This window comes from Vulpes vulpes, chromosome 8 (genome assembly GCF_048418805.1).
Source record: "Vulpes vulpes isolate BD-2025 chromosome 8, VulVul3, whole genome shotgun sequence".
NCBI lineage: Eukaryota > Metazoa > Chordata > Mammalia > Carnivora > Canidae > Vulpes > Vulpes vulpes.
Genome location: NC_132787.1, coordinates 44,197,791 through 44,221,975, shown reverse-complemented (window position 1 = coordinate 44,221,975; position 24,185 = coordinate 44,197,791). Strand labels below are relative to the sequence as shown.

Here is a 24,185-nt window from a genome sequence, read left to right as displayed (position 1 = left end):
CGCCCTCCGACCTTCTCCCGGCCGCCTCGGCCCCTGGACGCCGGGCCCAGCTGGTGACGCCGGGAGGGCCGTCCCCTCCACCCCGCCCGCCCCGCTCGGCCTTCCCTGGCTCTCCTCGGTTTCTCAGGGCCGCGGCGGCTCGGCCCGCGCACGTCCCCGTGGGCCCCAGGACGGGAACCGCGAGCGGTCGCTGCCCGCACGGTTGGCGCGGACTCTGCCAGACCGAAGCCCGGGGTCCCGCGCGCCCGCAGCGCCCCTGAGACTCGTCGCGGGACGAAGCCACCGGCCCCCGGCTCCGGCTCCGGCTCCGGATCCCGCCCCGACGACCTGACCCCGCGGCGAGCGCCTCCCGCAGGCCCTCCCGTGCGCACCGCACACTGCCCGGGATGGAGCCGCCAGGCGGGCGGCGGAGGACCCCCCGCGCCCCAGCAGCCGCCGCCGGGCCCCTGGCCACCCTCTGCGCGCAGGCTCCCTGGCCTCCGAACATCTTGGATTATTTCTAAAAGAACCCTGGAAAGCTCTGCATCCCCTCACCCATGTGTAAGACGACACCTAAAACTTTTTTTTTTAAAGATTTTATTTATTCATGAGAGACACAGAGAGAGACAGAGAGAGGCAGAGACACAGGCAGAGGGAGAAGCAGGCTCCACGCAGGGAGGCCCATGTGGGACGCCAGGATCACGCCCTGGCCTGAAGACAGGCGCTCAACCACTGGCCACCCAGGTGTCCCCACACCTAAAACTTTGCATCCTCAACTTAAACGGAGTAGAGGATATAAATATTATTAAGATTTGACATTTGTAGCAGGTGGCTTCTGAGATGGCCCCCATGATCCCAGTCCTGGGATTACATCCCTTTGTTATCTCCCTCCCTTTGAGTGTGGGCTGAGCCTGGAGCCTTGGTTCCAAAAACAGAATTCGACTAGACTAAGACAAAGGGGATGGGATGTCACTTAGAGGATTAGGCTACAAGGAGACCACAGCTTCTGGTTAGCCTCTTTCTGGGTTGCTGTGAGCTGCCCTATGGAGAGGTCCAAGTGTCAAGGAGCCGAGCAGAGCCTCTGGCCAACAGTCAGTAAGAAACTGAAGTCCTCATTTCATAATTATTAGTATATAATTCATCAAAATAATGTAAACACGACACAGGATTGATAAAGTAATTTTTTAAAAAAGATTTATTTATATATTCATGATAGGGAGAGAGAGGCAGAGACATAGGCAGAGGGAGAAGCAGGCTCCATGCCGGGAGCCCGACGTGGGACTCGATCCCGGGACTCCAGGATGGCGCCCTGGGCCAAAGGCAGGCGCTAAACCGCTGAGCCACCCAGGGATCCCCAATAAAGTAATTATTAAACATAATAATAAACTGTTATTTGAAATTCACTTCTTATGAAACCAATAGTTTTTTCCCTCATGTATCTGTGGACAAATACTGCTTGTTTATAGAATGGGACTGCATTCAGCATTTTAAATATTTTACACGTAAGCCTTGAAAACTTTATGTAAATAATTACACTGGTTTTCCTCATAACCATGTTACTCAATTCTTTGAGCCCCGTCTGAGTTACATGCCAAAAATCACATAGCCATCCATCATCAAATATTTTTAGTGGTTTGGCAGTTGACAGTTGACCTTTGGTTTTGGTAATGAAATATTTTGAACCCTCCTGACCTGAAAACAAAAATGTCCTTAGAATCCTATTAGACACCAATATTCAGGGGAGATACTTTTGTTTAGTGCCAAGGAAGTTTTTACATCCCTAGGGCTGGTGAGAGTTCTCCTTTTCTTTTGGAAGTGGAAGAAGGGCAAATGTGAAGAAGAGGTGAGAAGGGAGAAGATTGGACCCATACCTGACCCCTTGACAGCTGGCACCTTCCCAGGGAGGTAAGTTCTTGGAAGAGGACACAGAAATATTCAGGTTCTAGAAATCCATTCCCTTCAAGCTGGGGTCAGCAAACCTTTTCTGTAAAGGACCAGATAGTAAATATTTTAGGCTTTTCCATATGGCCTCTGTCCCAGCTCTTTAACTCTGCCCTTATAGCACAAAAACTGCCACAGACAATATGTAAACTAAGGAGTGTGGCTGTGTTCCAGTAAAACTTTATTCATGAACACTTACATTTGAATTTCATATAATTTTTACGTGTCCCAAAGTATTACTCCTCTTTTGACCTCCCCCCATTATTTAAAACTGTAAAATCCATCCCAGCTCCTGGGGTAGTAAAAGGAGGCCAGATTTGGGCCACAGGCTAATCTTTGCCCCAAAGCATCCATGGAGGCATGCCCCTTGAGAATGTGTATATTCTAGTTTGAACTCGTGATCCTGGTTTTCAACTCTAGCTACATATGAGAATAACGAGATGCTTGCTTTATTTATTTTTAAATTTCAGTTTAAACTATTATTAGTTTCAGGGGTAGAATTTAGTGATTCATCAGTTGCATATAACACCCAGTGCTTATTACCATCAAGTGCCCTCCTTAATGCCTGTCACCCAGTTACCCCATCGCCCCACCCACCTCCCCTCCAGCAACCCTCAGTTTATTTCCCAGAATGAAGTGTCTCTTATGGTTTGACTGCCTCTCTATTTTCATCTTATGTTATTTTTCCTTCCCTTCCCCTATATTCATCTGTTTTGTTTCTTAAATTCCACATGTGAGTGAAATCATATGGTATTTGTCTTTCTCTGACTGATTAATCATGCTTAGCACGATTAGATCATGCTTAGCATGATACCCTCTAGTTCCACCCATGTTGTTGCAAATGGCAAAATTTCATTCTTTTTGATGGCTGAGTAATATTTCATTGTGTATAAATACCACATCTTTTCCCATTCATCTGTTGATGGACATCTGGGCTCTTTCCACAGTTTGGCTATTGTGGACTATATAACATTGTGGACTATAACATTGTGGACTATAACATTGTGGACTATTGTGGCTATTGTGGACTATAACATTGTGGACTGCTATTAACATTGGGGTGCAGGTGCCCCTTCGAATCACTATGTTTGTATCCTTTGGATAAATACCCAGTAGTGCAATTGCTGGGTTGTAGGATAGCTCTATTTCTAACTTCTTGAGGAACCTCCACACTGTTTTCCAGAGTGGCCGCACCAGCTTGAATTCTCACCAACAGTGTCAGAGGGTTCCCCTTTCTTCACATCCTCTCCAACTGTTGTTTCCTGAAGTGTTCGTTTTAGCCATTCTGACAGGCGTAAGATGGTATCTCATTGTGGTTTTGATTTACTTCTCTGACGATGAGTGATGTTGAGCACTTTTTCCTATGTCTGTTGGCCATATGTATGTCTTTGGAGAAATGTCTGTTTGTGTCTTCCGCCCCTTTCTTGACTGGGTTTTTATTTTTGGAGTGTAGAGTTTGAGAAATTCTTTATAGATCTTGGATACTAACCCTTTATGTGATATGTTATTTGCAAATATCTTCTCATGTTCTGTTAGACTGCCTTTTGGTTTTGTCGGCTGTTTCCCTTGCTGTGAAAGCTTTTTATCTTGATGAAGTCTCAATAGTTCATTTTTACTTTTGTTTCCCTTGCTGCATAAGGTGCTTTAAGAAATACCAATACCCAGCCCCACCCTCTCCATACTGATTTAGTTGGTCTGGGTGGAGTCCAGGCATAAGCTTCTTCTTCTTCTTTTTTTTTTTTTTTTCCCTTTAAGAGTTTCTCAGGCAATTTTAATGTTGCAGCTTGACTTAGGTCACTATTCTGATTGCCATAGGCTGTGCCACAGCTCTCAGGGCATGATGCTGCTCTGTGCCATGGTTACTGCATTTCATCCAGTGGAAAGCATCACCAGCATAACATAAAGTGCAACCTGAAAGATTATAAAATGTAAGGGCACCTGGCTGGCTCAGGGGGAGGAGCATGTGACTCTTGATCTTGGGATCTTGAGATTAAGCCCCACGGTGAGTATAGAGACTACTTAAATAAACAAATAAATCAATAAATAAATATAAAAAAATAAAAGATTATAAAATGCAAAAGGGTGGATGTCTTCAATTGAATAGAATCTTTTTTCTTTTTCTTATTTATTTATTCATGAGAGACACAGAGCAAAAGACGGAGACATAGACAGAGGGAGAAGCAAGACCTCAGGATCATGACCTGACCCAAAGGCAGATGCTTAATCACTGAGCCACCTAGACACCCCATCTGAGTAGAATCTTGCCTACAAGGCTGATCCATCCTCACAGCAAGGATCCTGGCTTCCTCCCCACTGTGTTCGTCTCACTCTTTGGTGCATTGCTAGGTGTGACATGTTAAATAAATACTTGCTGAGTGCACTATTGGGTTGCTTTTTTTTTTTTTTTTTTTAGTGATAGTCGCACAGAGAGAGAGAGAGAGGCAGAGACACAGGCAGAGGGAGAAGCAGGCTCCATGCATCGGGAGCCCGACGTGGGACTCGATCCCGGGTCTCCAGGATCGCGCCCTGGGCCAAAGGCAGGCGCTCAACCGCTGCGCCACCCAGGGATCCCACTTTGTTTATTTGTTATTTGTTCTCTGGGCTCTGACTTTTTTCTCTTCCTATCTTTTCTGCCCAGACAGAGCCTCACCCTGAGAAAATAGGGGATGCTTTGTAAGTATTTGTGGATTCACTGACTGATTATGAAAGGTGTAGTAGGCTGATACAGGAATTGGAGTCAGGCAGGAACTGGAAAACTTGGTGGTGTCCTTTTCTCAAACAGGACATTGACCACTTTCTTGGCCTCCTGCTTCTTCGCAACAGCAGGGGCAGGGCCACTTTCTTCCCCTTTGCATTCTTTCCTTTCACATCTTGGATGGCTGGAGGAGAGGGAAACACCACTGTTTCTATTCCTGGATGATGAGAGAGAGGATAGAGTGATTTTTGCCATGAGGAAGACGACTTAGAGTCTGGAGATAAGGAAATAATCTCTGATTGTCTCTCAGAGACATTTGTCTCTCTATTATCTCCCTGCATTTTCTGCCAGTGTATAATCTCAATGAAGAAAGGTCTGGGAGTCTTTATCCACTGGAGTCCAGAAAGCACCTGTCTCCCAGCAGATGATCAGTAAATATATTTTGAATAAACTATCAAATAAATGTGTTCTCTGAGGTTTCCTAAAGCCTGAGGGAGGTTTTTGTGTGTAGAAAAATTATTTACAATATTGGTGTTTTAATTTATTATTCACGTGCACTTGAGTTATGAAGTTTAAGTCCTAGTTTTTCCTCACCTTTTATTTTATTTATTTATCTGACAAAGAGAGAGAGCAAGCACAAGCAGGAGGAGAGGGAGAGGGAGAAGCAGGCTCCCCACTGAGAAAGGAACCTGATGTGATGCAGGGCTCAATGGTCCTAGGATCATGACCTGAGCCAAAGGCAGATGTCCAGCTGAATGAGCCACCTAGACACACCTCCTCAAGCTTTTAAATACAATTACAGATCTTGGTAGTACATTTGGTAATCTAGTAATATTCATTTAAAATAAGAACAATCACTTTAAAAAAATATTTTATTTACTTATTCATGAGAGACACAAAGAGAGGCAGAGAGAGAGAGAGAGAGGCAGAGGGAGAAGCAGGCTCCATGCAGGGAGCCCAAAGTTGGACTCAATCCTGAGATTCCGGGATCACGCGTTGAGCCAAAGGCAGATGCTCAACCTCTGAGCCACCCAGGCATCCCAGAACAATTACTTTTATTTGTTCTTTGATTCATGTACAGTTAACTCATAAATTTAAGATTAAATTGTCTTTAAATATTTAACACAACTCAAAACTTGATTAATTACATTTTCTTAGACATTTCAAACCACATCACAAATTTTATGGGGCTGCTTCTCTCAAACATTTCTAATGCTAACCAAGCAGACTTATCAATTTAACAAAGTATGTCTAAGCACTTAAGCAACACTTGCAAATCTAATGTTAACAAACTCTAAGAGGTTATTGCAGTAATGTTTCATATCCTGATTTGTTCATACTTTCTTGAGTAATCCCCTCTCACCCTTACTCTGAGTGTTGTCATTGGAATTGCGTTGACCAATGGGACAATAGCATATGTAACACACTGGGGCTTGTTCTCTCTTACTGTATTGGGAATCCTTAGACTACCATGTGAGGAAGCCCTGGCTAACCTAGTGGAGGGTGAGAGACCATGTGGAGCAGAGGCTAACAGACCAGTCACCCTTCCATCCACCTGACATTGACCATTCAGCCTGACCATCAGTACCAGCTGGAAACAGACCAGATCAGAAGAGCTGTTTAATTGACCTACACAATGAAGAGAAATAATAAAGGAGAATTTAAGTCACTAAGTTTGGGGTATTAATGCAGCAAAAGCAAACTGACATTTAAACTGAAATTCTTAAAAGAAAAAAATAAACTGAAATTCTTCTTATTTCTAATAGGCCTTTTCAGGCCAGAGTTTTTCACTTGAAACTTGGACTGTCCATTCACTTTATGACAGAATCTCTTTCCTAGCCTTTGTGCTCCTGATGTGAGTTGATGAGGTATTGAATCCTGCATCCAGATTGTTACTAATAACTCTACTGCTTGATTGGATTCCATACCCTTCATTTCACTTTCTGTTATCAACTTTCATTTTAAAGTCATTAAAAAAAAGATTATAGTTATTTATTTATGAGAGACACAGAGAGAGAGAAAGAGAGAGGCAGAGACACAGGCAGAGGGAGAAGGTGGCTCCATGCAGGGAGCCTGATGTGGGACTCAGTCCCAGGACTCCAGGATCACTCCCTGGGCCAAAGGCAGAGGCTTAACCGCTGAGCCACCCAGGCGCCCCATTAAAGTCATTTTTAGATATTTCTCTAATGGTCAGTGGGGTCAGTTACCCTTCTAACTGTAAAGTTTGATCTTTTTATTTATTTTATTTAAAGTAAAAAAAAATTTTTTAAAGTAATCTCTATACCCAACATGGGGCTCAAACTCACAACCTTGAGATCAAGAGTTGCATGTTCCACCAACTGAAGCCAGAGGCACCCCAAGTTTGATCTTTTTAAACAAATAAATGCATTTGATAATTTCTTGACATAATAAACAATGCCAGTGCAACATAATTAATATTAATACCAAGGTGGTAAGAAAGAATAACACAATCATCATTAATATATTTTACATAACCATCCTTTTCAGGAGTTGAAATTTTCTCCTAGGACATTTTGTGTTTTTCCCCTTCTGGAGAATCATTTTAGGGTCATGATTTTTCTCAGATTTGTTCCAGTGAAATGTAATGATTATTTCTTTTTTATTCAAATTGTAATATCTCAGCCAGTGAAAGAGGCTTTAAATTTGCTCTTGTCTTCTCAGTGCCACTCCAAATGGTCTAAAGCATCTCACTTTCTGGGAATAAGGTATTTAGGCAACAGAGATGGAATTAGCTACTTTTCACCAAGTTTTGGTTAATCCCACTCAGGGCTCTGAGGGTGCATTCAAATTGTTCCATATAAGTCTGAAATGGGTGGTTTTGCTGTGGACCATTTTAATACTAGAAAAGTTGTACGATAGTAACCACCCCCCCGCCCCGCCCCTTATCTCCAGTTTTGCTTTCCATGGTTTCAGTTATCCATGGTTAACTGTGGTCCAGAAACAGATACTCTTTCTTCTGAGGTATGGTCAGAAGGTCAATAGTAGCCTGACATTTTATCTCAATGCTATGTCATTCCCCTCACTGCATCTCATCACAGAGGTGTTTCAATATCTCCCATCATCACAAGAAGAAGGCTGAGTATAATAAATATTTTGAGAGAGAGAGAGACTACATTTGCAAAACATTTATTATAGCATATTGTTGTAATTGTTCTATTTTTAATTAGCTATTATTAATCTCTTACTGTAACTAATTTATTAATTAAAATTTATCATAAATATATATGTATAGGGAAAAAAGCATATATAGAATTTGATACTATCCATGGTTTCAGGCATCCATTGGGGGCCTTGGAATGTATCCCTGTTAAAAAGGGGGATACTTTATTATACTTTTAAAAGTAGAGTTTGCAATGATGTTTTCAGTATAATTTCCACTTTAGCCAATTCTTAATTGTTGTTCTGACATAAAAATATTTTATTTACCACATATGTATTTAAACTCAATACAACATTTCCAACTAAATTTAGCAGAAGTAAGAGTTTTAAGTTGCTAAACATTTGGTCACATTTTATGGAACAGATTGAAATAGAAACATTACATAAGTGGAGAGTTCCATCAAATTCTACAAATGATTAGCTTTGCTTTCTGGCAGGCAATATAAATGCATTGGGCTTTCTTGCCTTTATCACTTATCTTCAAGGCAGAGGAACCTCCTAGCATCCCAGTCACCAGAATGTATCTATAGGATGTCAGCATCATTCTTCTCAGAAGCATGTTCTTAGCAGGGAGGGAAATTGCTGCTTTTCCATTTCTATTTCTAAGGGGGATTAGAATTAGAGAAAGAAAGAAAAAGAAAGAAAGAAGAAAGAAAGAAGGGGAAAGAAGGAAAGAAAGAAAGAAGTGAAAGAAAAAAAGAAAAAAAAGAAAGAAAGAAAAGAAAAAAAAAAGAAAAGAAAGAAAAGCATCCAGTCCAGGGATTGTTAAACTGAAGTCCATGGATGAGTTCTAGGAAGTTTATAAAGACTCAGAAATAATTTGCAAAATGTTTATGACTTTATGTCTCTTTCCCTGGAAAGAGAATTCACAAATTTCATCGAATTCTTAAGAAAGTTTTAGTATTACCAAAACAAAAATAAAACCACCACTAGCACCACAACTAAACCACAATATTGACTTAGTCGAATCTTTTCCCTTAGTGGTAAGTAAACTGATAAAGTAAATCACTTGCCTGAAATTACAGTCTGTGGCAGAGCCTAGTTTAGAGAGCCAGGTGGTAAGCCTGGTAAAGAAGTTAAAATTCTGGCAGTCCGGGATGGCTCAGCTGTTGAGCATCTGCCTTTGGCTCAGGGCAAGAACCCGGGGTCCTGGGCCTGAGTCTCACACTGGGCTCCCTGCATGGAGCTTGCTTCTCCCTCTGCCTGTGTCTCTACCTCTTTCTCTCTCTGTGTCTCTCATGAATAAATAAATAAAAATTTAAAAAATATTTTAATAGACATTTCACAAATTAATGTATGAATAGCCAATAAGCACATGAAAGGTGCTTAGCATCATTATTCATTAGGAAAATACACATTAAAACCACAATGAAAAAAATCACTGAACTCACAGATGAGAGTTCTTTCTCTAGCAAGCCAGAGTAGGGAATCATCACATCCAGGAATAAATGTTAAATTTATATTTTAAAAGGGAGCATTGAGATTTGAAAAAAGAGAGGGAAGGGATGTAATGTAATGTAAATGGTGGAATAGAAATTATATTGGGAGAAATTGTGCAAGATGAGTCAAAAGAGGGAATCCCTGGGTGGCTTAGCAGTTTAGTGCCCACCTTTGGCCCAGGGCGTGATCCTGGAGTCCCAGAATCGAGTCCCGCGTCGGGCTCCCTGCATGGAGCCTGCTTCTTCCTCTGCCTGTGTCTGCCTCTCTCTCAATCCGTGTCTCTCATGAGTAAATAAATAAAATCTTAAAAAAAAAAGATGAGTCAAAAGAATCAGAGGTTTAGAAGTGGTTCCCATTTATGAGAGACAGAGAAAAAGATGTGATGAGAGATACAAAATTTTGTGGAAGTGCTTGTTAGTAACGTGGGTAGAGGATAGTGGTCATTGTAAAGGAAATAAGATATAAAACATTTGAAGAATATCTCTTAATCTGAATCCCAGCAGGCTTCTTCATAGGAATTGACAAGCTTGATTCTAAAATTTATATGGAAACTCAAAGCACCTAGAATACCCAAAGCAGTCTTGGGAAAGAATAAACTCGGGGAACTTATATACAATTGGACTTGAAGATGTTTTCAAAGCTACCACAATCAAAACTTTTGGTTGGCACTGGCATAAGGACTAAGAAATAAGTCAGTGGGACAGAGAGAGATTCCAGAAATCATGCACTTGTATGGCCATTTGATTTTTGACAAGGTGCCAAAGCAATTCGATGGGAAAAGGAAAGTCTTTAAAAAAAATAATACTGGAAAAACTGGGGATCTCTATAGAAAAAGTGAATCTCTATCCCTATCTCATACCATACACAAATATTAATTCAAGAGGGATCATAGATCTAAACATAAAAATAAAAACTTCAGTGCCTCTAGAAGAGAACATAACAGAATGTCTATGTGACTTGGGAAGAGATAAAAGTTTCTTAGACAGGATGCAGAAAGTAATATCCACAAAAGGATATATGATAAATGACATATGAAAATTGAAAATTTCTGTTCATTAAATACACTGTTAAGAAAATGAGAAGATAAGGGGCAGCCCAGGGGCTCAGCGGTTTAGCGCCGCCTTCAGCCCAGGTATCTGTATCTTACACAGATACCCAGCTGTATCTGCTCAGGGCCCAGGGCATGATTCTGGAGACCAGGGATCGAGTCCCGCATTGGGCTCCCTGCATGGAGCCTGCTTCTCCCTCTGCTTTTCTCTCTCTCTCTCTCTCTCTCTGTGTGTCTCTCATGAATAAATAAAATAAAATCTTTAAAAAAATTTAAAAAAAGAGAAGATAAGACACAAACAGGAAAAGACATCTTGTGAGACATACATCTGACAAAGAATTGAAATTCAGAATATATAGAGAACTGTTTTTTTTTTTAAAGAACTTTTTAATAGTAAAAATATACTCAATTTTTAAAAATACGCAAAACATGGAGGTGCCTGGGTGGCTCAGTAGTTGAGTGTCTACCTTTGGCTCAGGTCATGATTCTGGGGTCCTGGGATCGAGTTCTGCATCAGGCTCACAGGGAGCCTGCTTCTCCCTCTGCCTATGTCTCTGCCTATCTCTGTGTTTCTCTCATAAATAAATAAATAAAACCTTTAAAAAAATAGGGAAAATGTTTTAATAGACATTTCATAAATTAATGTATGAATAGCCAATAAGCACATGAAAAGGTGCTTACCATCATTTTTCATTAGGAAAATACATGTTACAACCACAATAAAAAACCACTACGAGAATGGCTAAAGTTGAGAATATTGACAATACCAAGTGTTGACAAGGATTTGGAACAAACAGAACTTGCTACATTGTTGGTAGGAATGTGAAACTATAGCTACTTTGGAAAAAGTTTTTAGAAAACTAAGCATACAACTATTTTTCAGCCCAGCTATTCAATTCTTAGGTGTTTTCCCAAGAGAAATAAAAAACATATCTCCACAAAAGACTTGCATAAAAATGTTCATAGAAATTTTATTTATAACATCCTCAAATGAGAAACAGTCCAAGTCCATTCAACAGGAGAATGGATAAACGGTGGTATATTTATAGAATGGTACAAACTATTGTTGGACATGATAGTATGAATAAATCTCAAAAATGCTATGTTGGTGAAGAAAGTCTTATACAAAAGAGTGCATACTTTATAATTCTAATTTATAAAGTTGGATAGTTGATTTTATTTATATAGGTGACTAGCAGGCAAAACTAATTATGGTGGCTAAAAAAAATTAGACTAATATTTGTACCTTGAGGGTAGGGAACCAGGACTGACTGGGAAGGAGTGGGAATAGAATTGCACCTCAGGATGCCGTTGCAACAAGAGTATCACCAGGAGCAGCACAGGCCCGGGTGTGATCCTCCTCCTTCCTTCCTGGCATTTGGTTCTCTGGGGCAATATTTGGTAGTGGTGGCTAAGAGGCCACAGACCACTCTCCTCACAGCAATTGTGTGATTTTTTTTTCAACTCATTTTGTCTTTGACCTTTCTCAGCCACTCATTCTACATTCTCTCAATTCTCTGAAATTACCTGACTCTGTGTATTCTTGGGTCAGATATTAGTTGGATGTTAGTTTGGCTGGAGGCAGAAGACATCCAGAAGAATGTTGACTTAAAAACTGTATTTCTATTGCATATGGAAGTTCACATCGGTATGGAGACTCTGCTTATGAGACCATCGCGGGGCCAGACTCCTTCTATCCTTTTATTCCACCACCCCAGGGGGAAGATCCTCATCTGTGTCTGGGGATAGCCCCCCAGCTAGTGGAAAGGGGGGAAGGGAGAACATTTGAGTGTACAGTCTGGAAGGTGCATGCCTCACCTGTCCACATCCCATTGACCAGAATGTTTCTGATGGCAACAGAGGGTGAGAAGTATAGTCTTATTAAGGGAAGCTATGTGCCCAGATAAGAATTCTTGTCCTATAAGAAAAGATGGCAGTGTCTGCCAGACAGGCTGGGCTCTTGACCTTTGTTTCCATAGGATAGGGCTGCAGGGCAGTTGTAAAACAATCCTCTACCTGCTCCCCATAGGGTGTATACATTTCCTCCTACCATGTGCCACAGTGTGGCCAGAGTTCAGATTGGCCCAAACCATGCTAGAGGCAAGGTGATTTTGAGATAGATTATGGGATGCTTATGGTCTGTTCAGAGTCCACTATTCCCTTAGATAGGGTGCTGGACTTCAGCTTCACGGATCCCATAGTCACTGCTGCTGAGATGAAAAAGAACTACTTACTGGAACAGTGTCCACATCCATCCCCACATCTGCCCCTCCATTCTGAGTAAGGTTGAATTGAGGATGTTTCCCTTTTCCTGTTGATGTTTCTTATATGTTCCTGTTTTTATAGAAAGTATATCCTCTGGTGTATTTGCTTTTCTGGCAGTCTATGCCATCTTTTATTTACTTCCACTGCCTCCAATAGATGCTATGATGGAGAAAAAGTCTGGGCTGTGTCCTGACATCAAGCCAAGGGTAATGATATGAGTTCCTACATCAGAGTAATAGTTGTGGTTCTCCCACCTGCCAGCCCTTGGTTGTTGGCAAGGACCCTCATAGCTGCAGTAGCTGTATCCGCTCAAACATGCCACGCCATGACAATGGTCTCTCTGGTTAGGGTATATTGCTTGCATATATACCATGCAGTTCTAGTAAATTGGGCTTATGCCTAATACGTGGCTATAAGACCTGTACATTATTTATGGGTTAGATTAAGACCTATTTGGGTCCTGACCTTGTGGGTGCATTATGAGGGGGTAGAACAACATTCAGGATGCATCCTGGCACTGTCACTTCCTTATCTTTTGATGCTGGATCATGATCTCATGCCCAGAGCAACATGATGACATGCCTTCAGTGTCCTAGCTGCTTATGACTACAAGTCCTCCAGGTGACATGATCTGCCTGAGATTTCAATGGCTCAAGGGGATGTCCTTATTAGGCAAATGCAGACTTGCTCTCAAATTTGAGGTATCAGTTTGCTCTTTGGTTTCTCCATGGCTCCTACCAGACAAGGAATTTCTCTTGATGATAGGTCTTCTGGCTTTGAGTCTTTTTGGTTCCTGAGCACTCTGTCATCCTCATTGTGATGGCCCTGGAATTTCTGTAGATATTTGGGTTATGACTTCCTTCTGGCTGCTGTTTCAGAGACTGTGGGCATATTGCCTGGGCCCTCCATTTGCAAGAGTACACACTTCTATCATAGTCCTTGGTTTTTGTTATCTGGTTTATTTCTGGGGCAATGTGTAGCATGACTGAATTTAATTCAAACTAAGACAGTGTGATCATCACATACATCATCTTAAACATCTCTCTTAGCTTTAGTGGGGGCTATTACTTATTACTTATTTAGCTCCTTCAGACAGTAGGTAGGGGTGCCACAGAGAGAACAGAACAATGTCCTAATGTGAGCTAGTATTACAAAGTGGTGGTTTGATGAATGTTAACCACCTCTAATGGGTGGGGCCACTTGAGGGTTTCCAGGGTGGCTTCCTTACCACACACAGGGTGGGCCTCTGTACTGATGCTGCAAAGTGGTACCACCTCCCTCAGCTTCCACTAATGTTCACCTCTGTCTCTCTTAACTGGTCTGCTTCTTTTTTTTTTTTTTTTAAAGATTTTATTTATTTATTCATGAGAGACACGGGGGTGGGTGGGTGGGGCAGAGGCACAGGCAGAGGGAGAAGCAGGCTCCATGCAGGGAGCCCGATGTGGGACTCGATCCAGGGTCCCCAGGATCAAACCCCGGGCTGCAGGCGGCGCCAAACTGCTGTGCCACTGGGGCTACCCAACTGGTCTGCTTCTATGGAAGTTGCCCCTTACTTTGCTCAGGCTCATGCACTCGGACCTCTGGAATGAGGGAGTGAGGAGGTGTCCTGACATTCTTACTCTAATCAAAGACCTGTTCTTGAGATGATGGAGGTTGCCTGGAGTTCTCATACCTGGAACTCATGGGACATTGCTTCTTCACTCCCAGTCCACTTCATTAGTACCTTGACTTTCCCATCTCTTGGCTGTCCTGGAGCTAGAGCCTTAGCCCTAACAGCACATACATCCTTGTGCTTTTAAGTCTTTGCTGGTGGCCCTAGGGATGCAGATGGACCTCCCCTCACCTTTCTATTTTCAAAAAACATGTTGCGTTGGATGCAGGTGTTGGGTTTGACCTACTGTCTTCATTTCCTCTTACTCATCATCAGTTTCACTACTGAGGAGTCCCTTTTTCCTAGAGCTGGGCTAGAAATTTCCTATTCCTTGCATTTCCCTCCTAAATTCCTTCCAAGCTCACTTGTTCCTCCTTCCCTAGTTGTTGGCACCAGATCAGTCAGAGCTGGGAAGGTGGAATCCAGTTAAAGATTGGATTGAGAGAGGGCTGGGCAGTTCTATGGGAAAACCCCTTTTAAATGTAGAGGCCTCAGCACCAGAAGCTGCCTTCAGCTCCCAGCCTTGGGCCTGTAGATTGTCCTGATGCCCAGAGAGTGCTACTTGCATTTATTTCACCCAGGACAGGATGCTACCCTGAGTGGCTAATTCATGGAAAGCTCCACCCAGGAAGTGGAGAGTACCCATTTTGAGAGCCCTAATTCAGCTCCTGCTTCGAGTCAGCAAGCAGCACTCCAGAAAGGCTGACTTGAACCACAGCCCCTCACTGCCTCTGAAAATTCAGCTCATCTAAACCTCTGGGTCTCATCCAGCCCACAGTGGGGCATCCCCAAAAGAGCCATAGCTGGGGGCCCAGAAAGGTAGCAGGATATGGGAGCCTTTTGCTTACCTTGAATTTATCTTGTTCCTGTCTTGAACCACAGGTCTTTCAGACAAAATCCTGCCAACATCTGCCAAATGGGATCTTCCAGCTACCAGGTTTTGGCTGGTTTTGATGAGAATGATGACATGGTTGTTTTTGCTTCATTTTATTATGAACCTAGCACCTAGGCTGTACAAAGGCCATCAATGGGCCAGGATTGGCAGTGCTGAGGTTATTCTTGTTCCCCATGCCTTCCTGGAATCTCATGGAGGCACTCCAGAAATTCTATGGTCGTAGCAGCCTCAGGGAGAGAAGAATCTGCCAGGTCAGGTCCTCTTACAATCTCTACTCCCCTGGTTTCTGGGGCTCTCCTTCTATCTCTTTGACCATTCCATCTCTTTTCCTTTGTGGACTTCTTTCCCAGGTTCTGTCTGCATCCAAGCCTGGGCCACCACCAGGGAAGCTGGTGGGAAGAAGTTAGGGATCCAGGTGTCAGAGAGTGGCATGAGGTCTGAACAAATCCAGAAGTCCAGAAGTTAGCAAATGGGGTAGGGAGGACTGGGGGCTAACTGTATGTATGAAATTGCTGATATTTGATCATTTTTGACCTATAAAATCAGCAATTTCATTTGGTTCAGCTACAACTTCAGAAATTGCTTTATTTTATTTTATTAAAAGATTTTATTTATTTATTCATGAGAGAGAGGGAGAGAGAGCGAGAGAGAGGCAGAGACACAGGCAGAGGGAGAAGCAGACTCCATGCAGGGAGCCCAACGCAGGACCCGATCTCAGGTCTCCAGGATCACACCCTGGGCTGAAGGTGGCGCTAAACCGCTGAGCCTCCTGGGCTGCCCTAGAAATTGCTTTAGTAGGGCCCATGTCCACCTATACTTTAAACAAGGCTATTAGAAGCTTCAGTAGCTTACACAAGGTAAACAGAATCAATTTAATCAGAAAAGGCTCCTCTTGGGGGCACTTGATGGGATTAGCACTGGGTGTTAATACTATATGGTGGCAAATTGAACTCCAATAAAAAAATATATAAAAAAAAGAAAAAAAAAAAAAAAGAAAGGACTCCTCTTTACAACTAGCAACTTTGCAGTTTCAGGAGGTAGTGAAGTGCTGGAGTCTGACGTGAAATCATATAAAGCCAGGAAACAGCTCTTTTCTTGCTGAAAAGTTTATAGCCGGCCTGAAATCACCCTCACTATTCAGGAGGGTGGAACAGGGCAGGAGATCTCTGTGTCTGAGCCTGGAACACCTGTCTGGGGTAATTTTTCAGAGCAGGCCCTGAAGTCCCATCATTCTATAGGTCTGTACAACAGGCTGTGAGGAAGAGCATCAGCTTGGATTTTAGAAAGAGTGGGGAAAGACTTGGTACTTCCAGGGTAGCCCAGACAATTTTCTGCAAACACAAAGGCTTTCTATAAGGAAGTCTGCCCTAGATGCTGGGATGAGCTGCTTACTACCTGTGGGGTCTCAGCCAACTAAAATTTTCCTAGCCTCAGTTTCTTCCTCTATAGATGGGGATGGTAATTCCTACCTCTTGAGACTGTGTTAGTCTACTAGAGGTGCCATAACTAATACCATTGGGTGGCTGAAACAACAGAAATTTATTTTCTCACAGTTCTTTTTTTTTTTTTTTAAGATTTTATTTATTTAACAAAGAGAGAGAGAGCGCACAAGCACACAAGCAGGGGGAGTGGCAGGTAGAGGGAGAGGGAGAAGTAGGCTCCTTGATGAGCAGAGAGCCCAATGCATGGCTGGATTCCAGGACCCTGGGATCATGACCTCAACCCAAGGTAGATGCTCAACAAACTGAGCCACCCAGGTACCCCTTTCTCACAGTTCTTGAGGCTGGAAGTCTAAGATCAAGGTGTTGGCTGGGTTCGTTTCTGATGAGGCCTCTCTTCCTGGCTTATAGATGGCTGTGTTCTTGCCATGTCCTCACATGGCCTCATCTCTGTGAGGGTGCAGAGAGAGAGAGAGAGAGAGAGAGAGAGAGAGAGATTGTTGGTGTCTCTTCCTCTTCTTACAAGGACACCAGTCTTCTCAGTTTAAGATCTTATCCTTATGACTTTAAGTATTTATTTATTTATTTATTTATTTATTTATTTATTCATTCATTCATGAGCGACAGAGAGAGAGAGAGAGAGAGAGAGAGAGAGAGAGAGGCAGAGACACAGAGAGGGAGAAGCAGGCTCCATGCAAGGAGCCCGATGCGGCACTCGATTGCAGGACCCTGGGATCACGACCTAAGCCATAGGCAGATTCTCAACCACCCAGGTTGGTGAGCCACCCAGGTGTCCCTTATCCTTTGACTTTATTTATTACCTTTGTATGGGTCCCATCTCCCAAAACAGTTACACTGGGGATTAGAGTATCAACATATGAATTTGGAGGGGGGTGTGCAGAGGACACAACTCAGTCTAAAACAGACTATTTTGAGAGTAGCAGGTCATAGATTATGTTCTGAACATGGTAGCTCTTCTGATGTAGGTCATAGAAGAGGTCAAGCAGGTTCCAGTGAATCTGGCTGCTGAATAAAGAAGATCTGAGCAGACTAAAACAAAAATACCCCAGATCCTTGGTGAAAAAGAAATAAAAGTCAAGACCACTCCCCTACACTAGATTATCAATATTCTGCTACACTTCTCTTTATGCTTACATGGTCTGTTTATTAACTACTGCTGGATCTTTTTTTCTTGATCCCACCTGCTCCTTCACTTCCTACACTTCATCAACCACAAGCTGTCCTTGATCTATATTTCCCATTCTCCTCTTAGTCCAAGCCTCCACCCTTGATGGATTAGATACTCACAGTGGCTTCCTATGTTCTTTTGCTACCATTCTGTCCCACCCACTTGCACACCCAGATAAGCTGTTAGTGTAAAGTGTATACTAGATCATGGCACCTCTCTACTTGGAATGTTTTGATGGCTTCCTATTATTTTTAGGATAAATCCAAACTTTATACCAGGCTTCCAAGGGCCTTCATTGTGTCTTCTGGCTCTTATCTGGCTCTCTAGTTTCACTGCCTACCAATCCCATTTTCTCATTCTCTGACCCAGATGCCTCTGTGTCACTTCCCAAACTGCTCTGGCTATCCGCACTTGTTTGCTCCCCACACTCTTGTACCAGACTATTTTTCAGATCTCAGGTTCGAAGTAATAGAACCCAGAAAGCTTTTATTAGAAAATTAGGCTGGGTAGCTAGCGCATGTGCTCATACTCTCTTTCCTAACAGATATCTCCCCATGTTGAAATCTCCTTAGCTGTCTCTCTCTCTCCCTTCAAGCTGGAAGTTCTGGAAGGTGGCTGAACACGTTGATAGTTTTATTTATTGTAGTCCCAGCACCTAGCATAGCATCTGGAACACAGTAGATGCCCAAATAAATACTGGTTGAATTAACTAATTATCTTTTAAAAACCATTTTTGATATTTGTTTACCTATGTTCATAGCAGTATTATTCACAAAAGCCAAAAGGTGAAAACAATCCCACTATTTACAGATGGACAAATGGATAAAGAAAATGTGATATATCCATGCAATGGAATATTATTTAGCCTTAAAAAAGAAAGAAATTCTGACACAGGCTATAACATGGATGAACCTTGAGGACATTATGTTAAGTGAAATAAGCCAGGTACAAAAGGACAAATATGGTATGATTTTCTTATATGAGGTTCCTAGAGTAGTCAAATTTATAGAGACAGAGAGTAGAATGGTAGTTGCCAAGGATTCAGGGGAGAGAGGAAATAGGCATTAGTATTAAATGGCTACAGATATCTTGGTCTGGGAAGATAAATAAGTTCTGGAGATATATGGTGGTGATAGTTTGATAAAGCATTATAAATGTATTTAATGCCATTAAACTATACACTTAAAAATGGTTAAAATGGTAAATTTTATGTTATGTGTACTTTGCCACAATAAAAAACAACACTAAAAATAATTTTTATAAAATTTCAAATGAGAAAAATAAACCTCCAGGTACTATTGGGGAGACACAGAGAGAGACAGAGAGATAGAGAGAGAGAGAGAGAGAGAGAGAGGTAGAGACACAGGCAGAGGGAGTAGCAATCTTCCTGAAGGGAGCCCGATATGGGACTCGATCCCGGATCCTGGGATTACACCCTGAGCCAAAGGCAGACACCCAACCGCTGAGCCACCCAGGCGTCCCAGCCATTGCTGTTTTAAGTTACTGAGTTTTGAAATGGTTTGATTTATATCAAGAGACAACCAAAACCCCATCCTCTACCAAATTAAACACCAAATTAAGCATGTATAATTGTATTACAGAGCATTCTATACATACAATCTAGTTTGTATTCATTATAATAATATCTACATAAGTAAAAAAGAAAGAAATCCACCTACGAATCCACCATTCTAATGCTTTCTCTATTTCTACTCATCTATACATTGTTTATTAGTTCATGATAGGCATCCATAGTGAAATGATGTGTTTATTGAACACATAACATTTTGCAGTTTTTCCCTCTCTGAGCATTGTATTTTTCATTCACATATTCATCAAATATTTATTGAGATCTACTTTATGCCAGGCACTGAGGATTTAGAGCTTAAATGACTGCATACTTTTTTCCATATATTTAATAATTTACATAATAATTCCTGTGAAATTGTGTGAATCAAACACTAATTGATCCAAGTGTTTCTTTTCTTGTCTTATTTATAATTTTAGTTCTGAAGAATTTGTGGTAGCTTACATTATGACTATAGTAGTAAACCATAAAATTAAAATTGTCAAGAAAAAAATAAATATGCTACAAACCTAGTCTAATAGAATGACTGTAATTGAACATTTAGGTGTGAGATTTCAGGTAAGGCAAAAAGAAAGCAGTGAAGCAGTCATTCTCATTGCTTGACTTAAAGCAAGCTCATCATTCTTCTAATGGGAATGGAGAGACTGACTTCCCCACACAAGAGGGGCTGACAGTGGATCAGAGAGGTGAGGAGGTGGAGACAGCATAGATAGAGGAGGGCCAGCTCTTTCCAGCAACTTGGCTGGGGGGAAGAGTAAATAGTGTTGAAGCTAGGTAGGGACAATGGGATGCTGGTGGGAAGATTCTACAGACAGGCAGAAATTGAGGATTCAGGGGATAGAGGGTCTGGGCAGGGTTTCTCAGAAGGTCCACGAATGGGATCTGGGACTCAGGTGGAAAAGGAGAGAGTTTCCTGGCTGGCAATTTCTGTTTTTTCAATTTAAATGAGATGAGAGTTTAGGAGAGTGGGGCTGGAGGTTTGAGAAGAATGGGAAAAGTACCAGATACTTCTTGTTGAATCTGCTGATGGTCTGTTCCAGATTCAGACTATTGGGCCATCTGAATCCAGGAACAGATCACGACACGAATATCACCAGGGCCCTGGCTCAATATTTCGAGCAGGCTCCTGACCTCATACCAACTCTCACTTCTACACTGTAGGAGACTTGATCTGATGGTTCCTCTAGACTTGCTTTTCTGAGAGTGGTGATTCGTAGACACTGTGAAGACAGGCAGGTGGCACAGCCAATGAAGCAGCTAGCTGGGAGATTCCAATGAGTGGAGCAGTTGGTGAGGAAGGAGGTTTCCGTTGAGCACAAAGGAAAGGAGAGAAGAAACAGAGCTTCAGAGCTATGGCAGCAGAAGCAGGGACACAGGTGGTCCATATGGGATCCACTTTTCCAGATGCTGCAGTGAGAATCTGAGCTTTTAGTCACCATGCAACACATGTTACTGGAGATTTGATGCTTTAATTTGAGCTGACTGGGATTTGGCTACAAAGCTATCTCTGAAGGAAAAAAAAAAAAAAAAAAAGCAAAGACCTGTGGGCCTGGACACCAGCTATTTTATTTTCCAAAAGAGTTGGCAGGTGAGATTTCGGGAACCCATGGCCTTCCTCCTTTCTTCCCTGTCATCTCTGGGCCATGCACTAGTGAAGTAGGCAAAGTCCAAAGTTCAAGCTACCGAGTTAAATGCTCTGGTTTCTAATCCTGGAACCTACATGTACTTGGCCGTATAATAATTGTGGAAGAGTTACTTACGCATTCTAAATCTTAGCCTTCTTGTCTGGAAATTAAGACTACTTATCTCATAAGACTGTCCTAAGGAATAAATGAGATAATGAGCCACATAACTGTCCATTTATAATAGAGGGCTTAACACATAGTAAATGCTCAGTATTTGTATTGTTTCTCCACTGTCCCATCTACCCCTTTGGCTCTTCTTGATCAGTCACTGTCCTTTGTAGGCTGACCAGGTAGTCTTTCATAGTACTCTATCCATCAGCTCACTCTGAAGCCTGCCTCTCATGATTCCTATGTATGAGCTGCTTGAATGATAATGAATGATGTGACCTGATACTTGGGGGTAATTTAGAAATATTGCTGAGTCTCAGGTACCTTTGAAGGAGAATTTTCAGCACTGGCTGTGACAATTTATCAATAAAAACCCAAAGCATCTTAAAATATTTTATTTATTTATTTATTTATTTATTTATTTATTTATTTATTTATTTATAGAAAGGAGTGGGGAGAGAGAGAGAGAGTGCATGCACTCGAACATGGGGGAGGGACAGGAGAGGGTGAGAGAGAGAATCCCAAACAGGCTCCACCCGCAGTGCAAAGTCTGACATCTGGCTCCATCTCAACACCCTGAGATCATGACCTGAGCAGAAATCAAGAGTTGGATGCTTAACCAACTGAGTCACCGAGGTGCCTCTCAAAGCATTTTTTTAAAACCTCAGAAAATAATAAGTGTTGGCAAGGATATGGGGGAAATTGGAACACTTATATATTGCTGGACGGTATGTCCAGCATACTGACACACAACAGCTATGAAAAACATTGTGGTTGTTTCTCAAAAAAGTTAAACATATATTTACCACGTTATCCAGAAATTTTGCTTCTCATTATATACTCATAAAAAGTGATCGTGGAAACTCAAACAAATTCATACAGCTATGTTCATAGTCGCTTCATTCACAACAGCCAAAAAGTGGAAATAACCCAAATGTCCATCACTGAATGAATATATAAACAAAATGTATTATATCTATACAATGGCTGAATAATATTCCGGAAGGACAATTTGACACATGCTACAACAGGGGTGAAACTTGAAGACATTATGCTAAGTGAAATAAAGCAGACACAAAAGGATATATGATATGGTTTCTTTTAGAGTATTCAAACTCAAAGAGATAGAAGGTAGAGTGGTAGTTTCCAGGGAGTGGGAGAGGGTGGGACTTAGGCTAAGGGGAGAGATCTATTATTTAGGGGCAGAGCTTCTGAAAAAATTCCGGAGGAGGATGGTGATGATGGTTGCACAACAGTGCAAAGTACTTAATGCCACAGAAGTGTATGCTTAAAAATGGTCATAATGGCAGATTTTGTGTTAATGTGTATTTCATTGCAATAAAAAAAAACAAAAAAATTGTATTAAATACTCTATATCATAAGTTAAATGATTGGCCATCGTCATGTACAAGAACATACATAAGAGAGGACAAGCACTGGCAATTAGCAAAATCAAACTAATACAAATATTTACAATGTTTTACCCTTCTGTAAAGGTAATGTATCTAAACCACTGGCGCAGGGCTTGATATATATAGGCAGTCAATAAGTGGCCAATGTTTTTTTAATCATCATTACTGTTATTATTGTTTGTATCATTCATTATTTATGTTATTACTATTACTATTATTATTATTATTATTAAAGTATGGTGATAGGTACCCTCTGAAGAGTTGCGGATGGAACAGAAGTCATGTGCAAGAAAGAAGGAAATGTTTCATTCCTTTTCTCTATAGTCTTAGGAAATCTTCTGGCAAAGATACAAAGTACAGAGGTTACCATGGGGCTTCTAGAACCGCCAGACACTCTTGATTTGTTAAATTCATTGATTCGCTCCGTCCTTCCTTTGTTCATTTATCGAGTCTAATTAGATCCTTAGATGTAATCATCTATACTAGGTGATATGGGCATTGTAAATATGAATAAAGTTTGATTCCTGACCTCCAGAAGTATATCTCTCCTACTAGAGACAGTAGGAGATATGTAGTTGTAGTGCATCTGGGCATGTCCTGAATGCATGGCTTTTATCATAGGCTGAAAGCTGAGCCAATCCCTTGGATGTGCTCAGGATTCTTGGCACCTGCTCTTACGTTCTGACCCTGTGTTCTTTTCCATTCCTGCCCTTCCTGAGGCGCTGTCGTGAGTTCTCCTGGTCTCGGGTCCTGTGGTCTCTTGAGAGTCTGAAGAGATGGCTGCAGCGGCAGTAGCTGGACTGATCCCTGTGCTACACTCTGTGGCTGGTGACAAATCCGGCTACTACATTGGACGGCAGCTGTGGTTTGGCTTCATTGCTGTGTATGGAGTGGTGGTGTACGTGGTCCGCATGCCATGGGCCCCCATCCATGAAGATTTCTGGTGCCACGGCAACATCACCAATGTTTGTTTAATTGAGTGTTTTGAGAAACGTTTTAGCAGTCCTGTAGTGGGAATTTGGTACTTCTTTTTCTTTATTTTCTTGGCCCTCTTCTTCCTCATGGAATTCTTCATGGCCCAGATTCGACATAAGCAGATCAAAGCCAAGTCAGTGGAGTCAGTGGCAGATGAAATGGAAGAGGGCTCCATGGTGGGAATCCAGGAGCATGTCCCTTCTCCAAAGAAGTCCATCCTGAACTTCCACCAAGAGAAGATGCTTTTGCTTTTGTACCTCCTCTACTTTCTCCTGCAGGTTGGTGCACAGTGCGTGTTTTTAGTCCTTCTCATGTACCAACACCTGCCCCTGGTGAGCCAAGCCGTCATGCGCTGCAGCACCGAGAGCTGCCCTGGACCCTATTTCTGCCTGATCCGGGGTACTATGGAGAAGCGAATGTCCATCTACACCCTCATTACCTTGTCCTTCATGATCATCCTCTTCTGCTTAGGTTTCTTCATGTACAGCATCCACCATTACCTGTTAAAAGGGCTTGCCAGTGCTAAGTTTTGGATTGACTAACTTTTGGAAGTTTTCACTGAGAGTCTCCTTCCTTACACTAGGAAGCTTGTGTTCCTTTAAATATTGTGTCTGGGGCAGGGCTTCCTCCTGCTAACTTTCTTTGCTTTAGACCTTCATAATAAACCTTGGTTGTTTTTGTTTCTTTCCTCTACA

At 42.0% G+C, this 24,185-nt stretch overlaps 1 protein-coding gene across 2 annotated transcripts; it reads left to right on the top strand.

The window, feature by feature from the left end:
* The first annotated feature begins 407 nt into the window (after window positions 1–407).
* LOC112917429 (uncharacterized) lies at window positions 408–24,185 on the top strand. Of its 2 annotated transcripts, none has more exons than XM_025995494.2 (3): window positions 408–540; window positions 1,796–1,884; window positions 23,235–24,185. In XM_025995494.2, exon 3 carries the CDS (start codon window positions 23,292–23,294, stop codon window positions 24,030–24,032), a length of 741 nt encoding a protein of 246 aa, XP_025851279.1. In that variant the 5' UTR covers window positions 408–540; window positions 1,796–1,884; window positions 23,235–23,291; the 3' UTR covers window positions 24,033–24,185. The 2 variants fall into 2 exon arrangements, with proteins under 2 accessions (XP_025851279.1, XP_025851280.1); XM_025995495.2 differs by having other exon boundaries at window positions 428–540; window positions 1,764–1,884.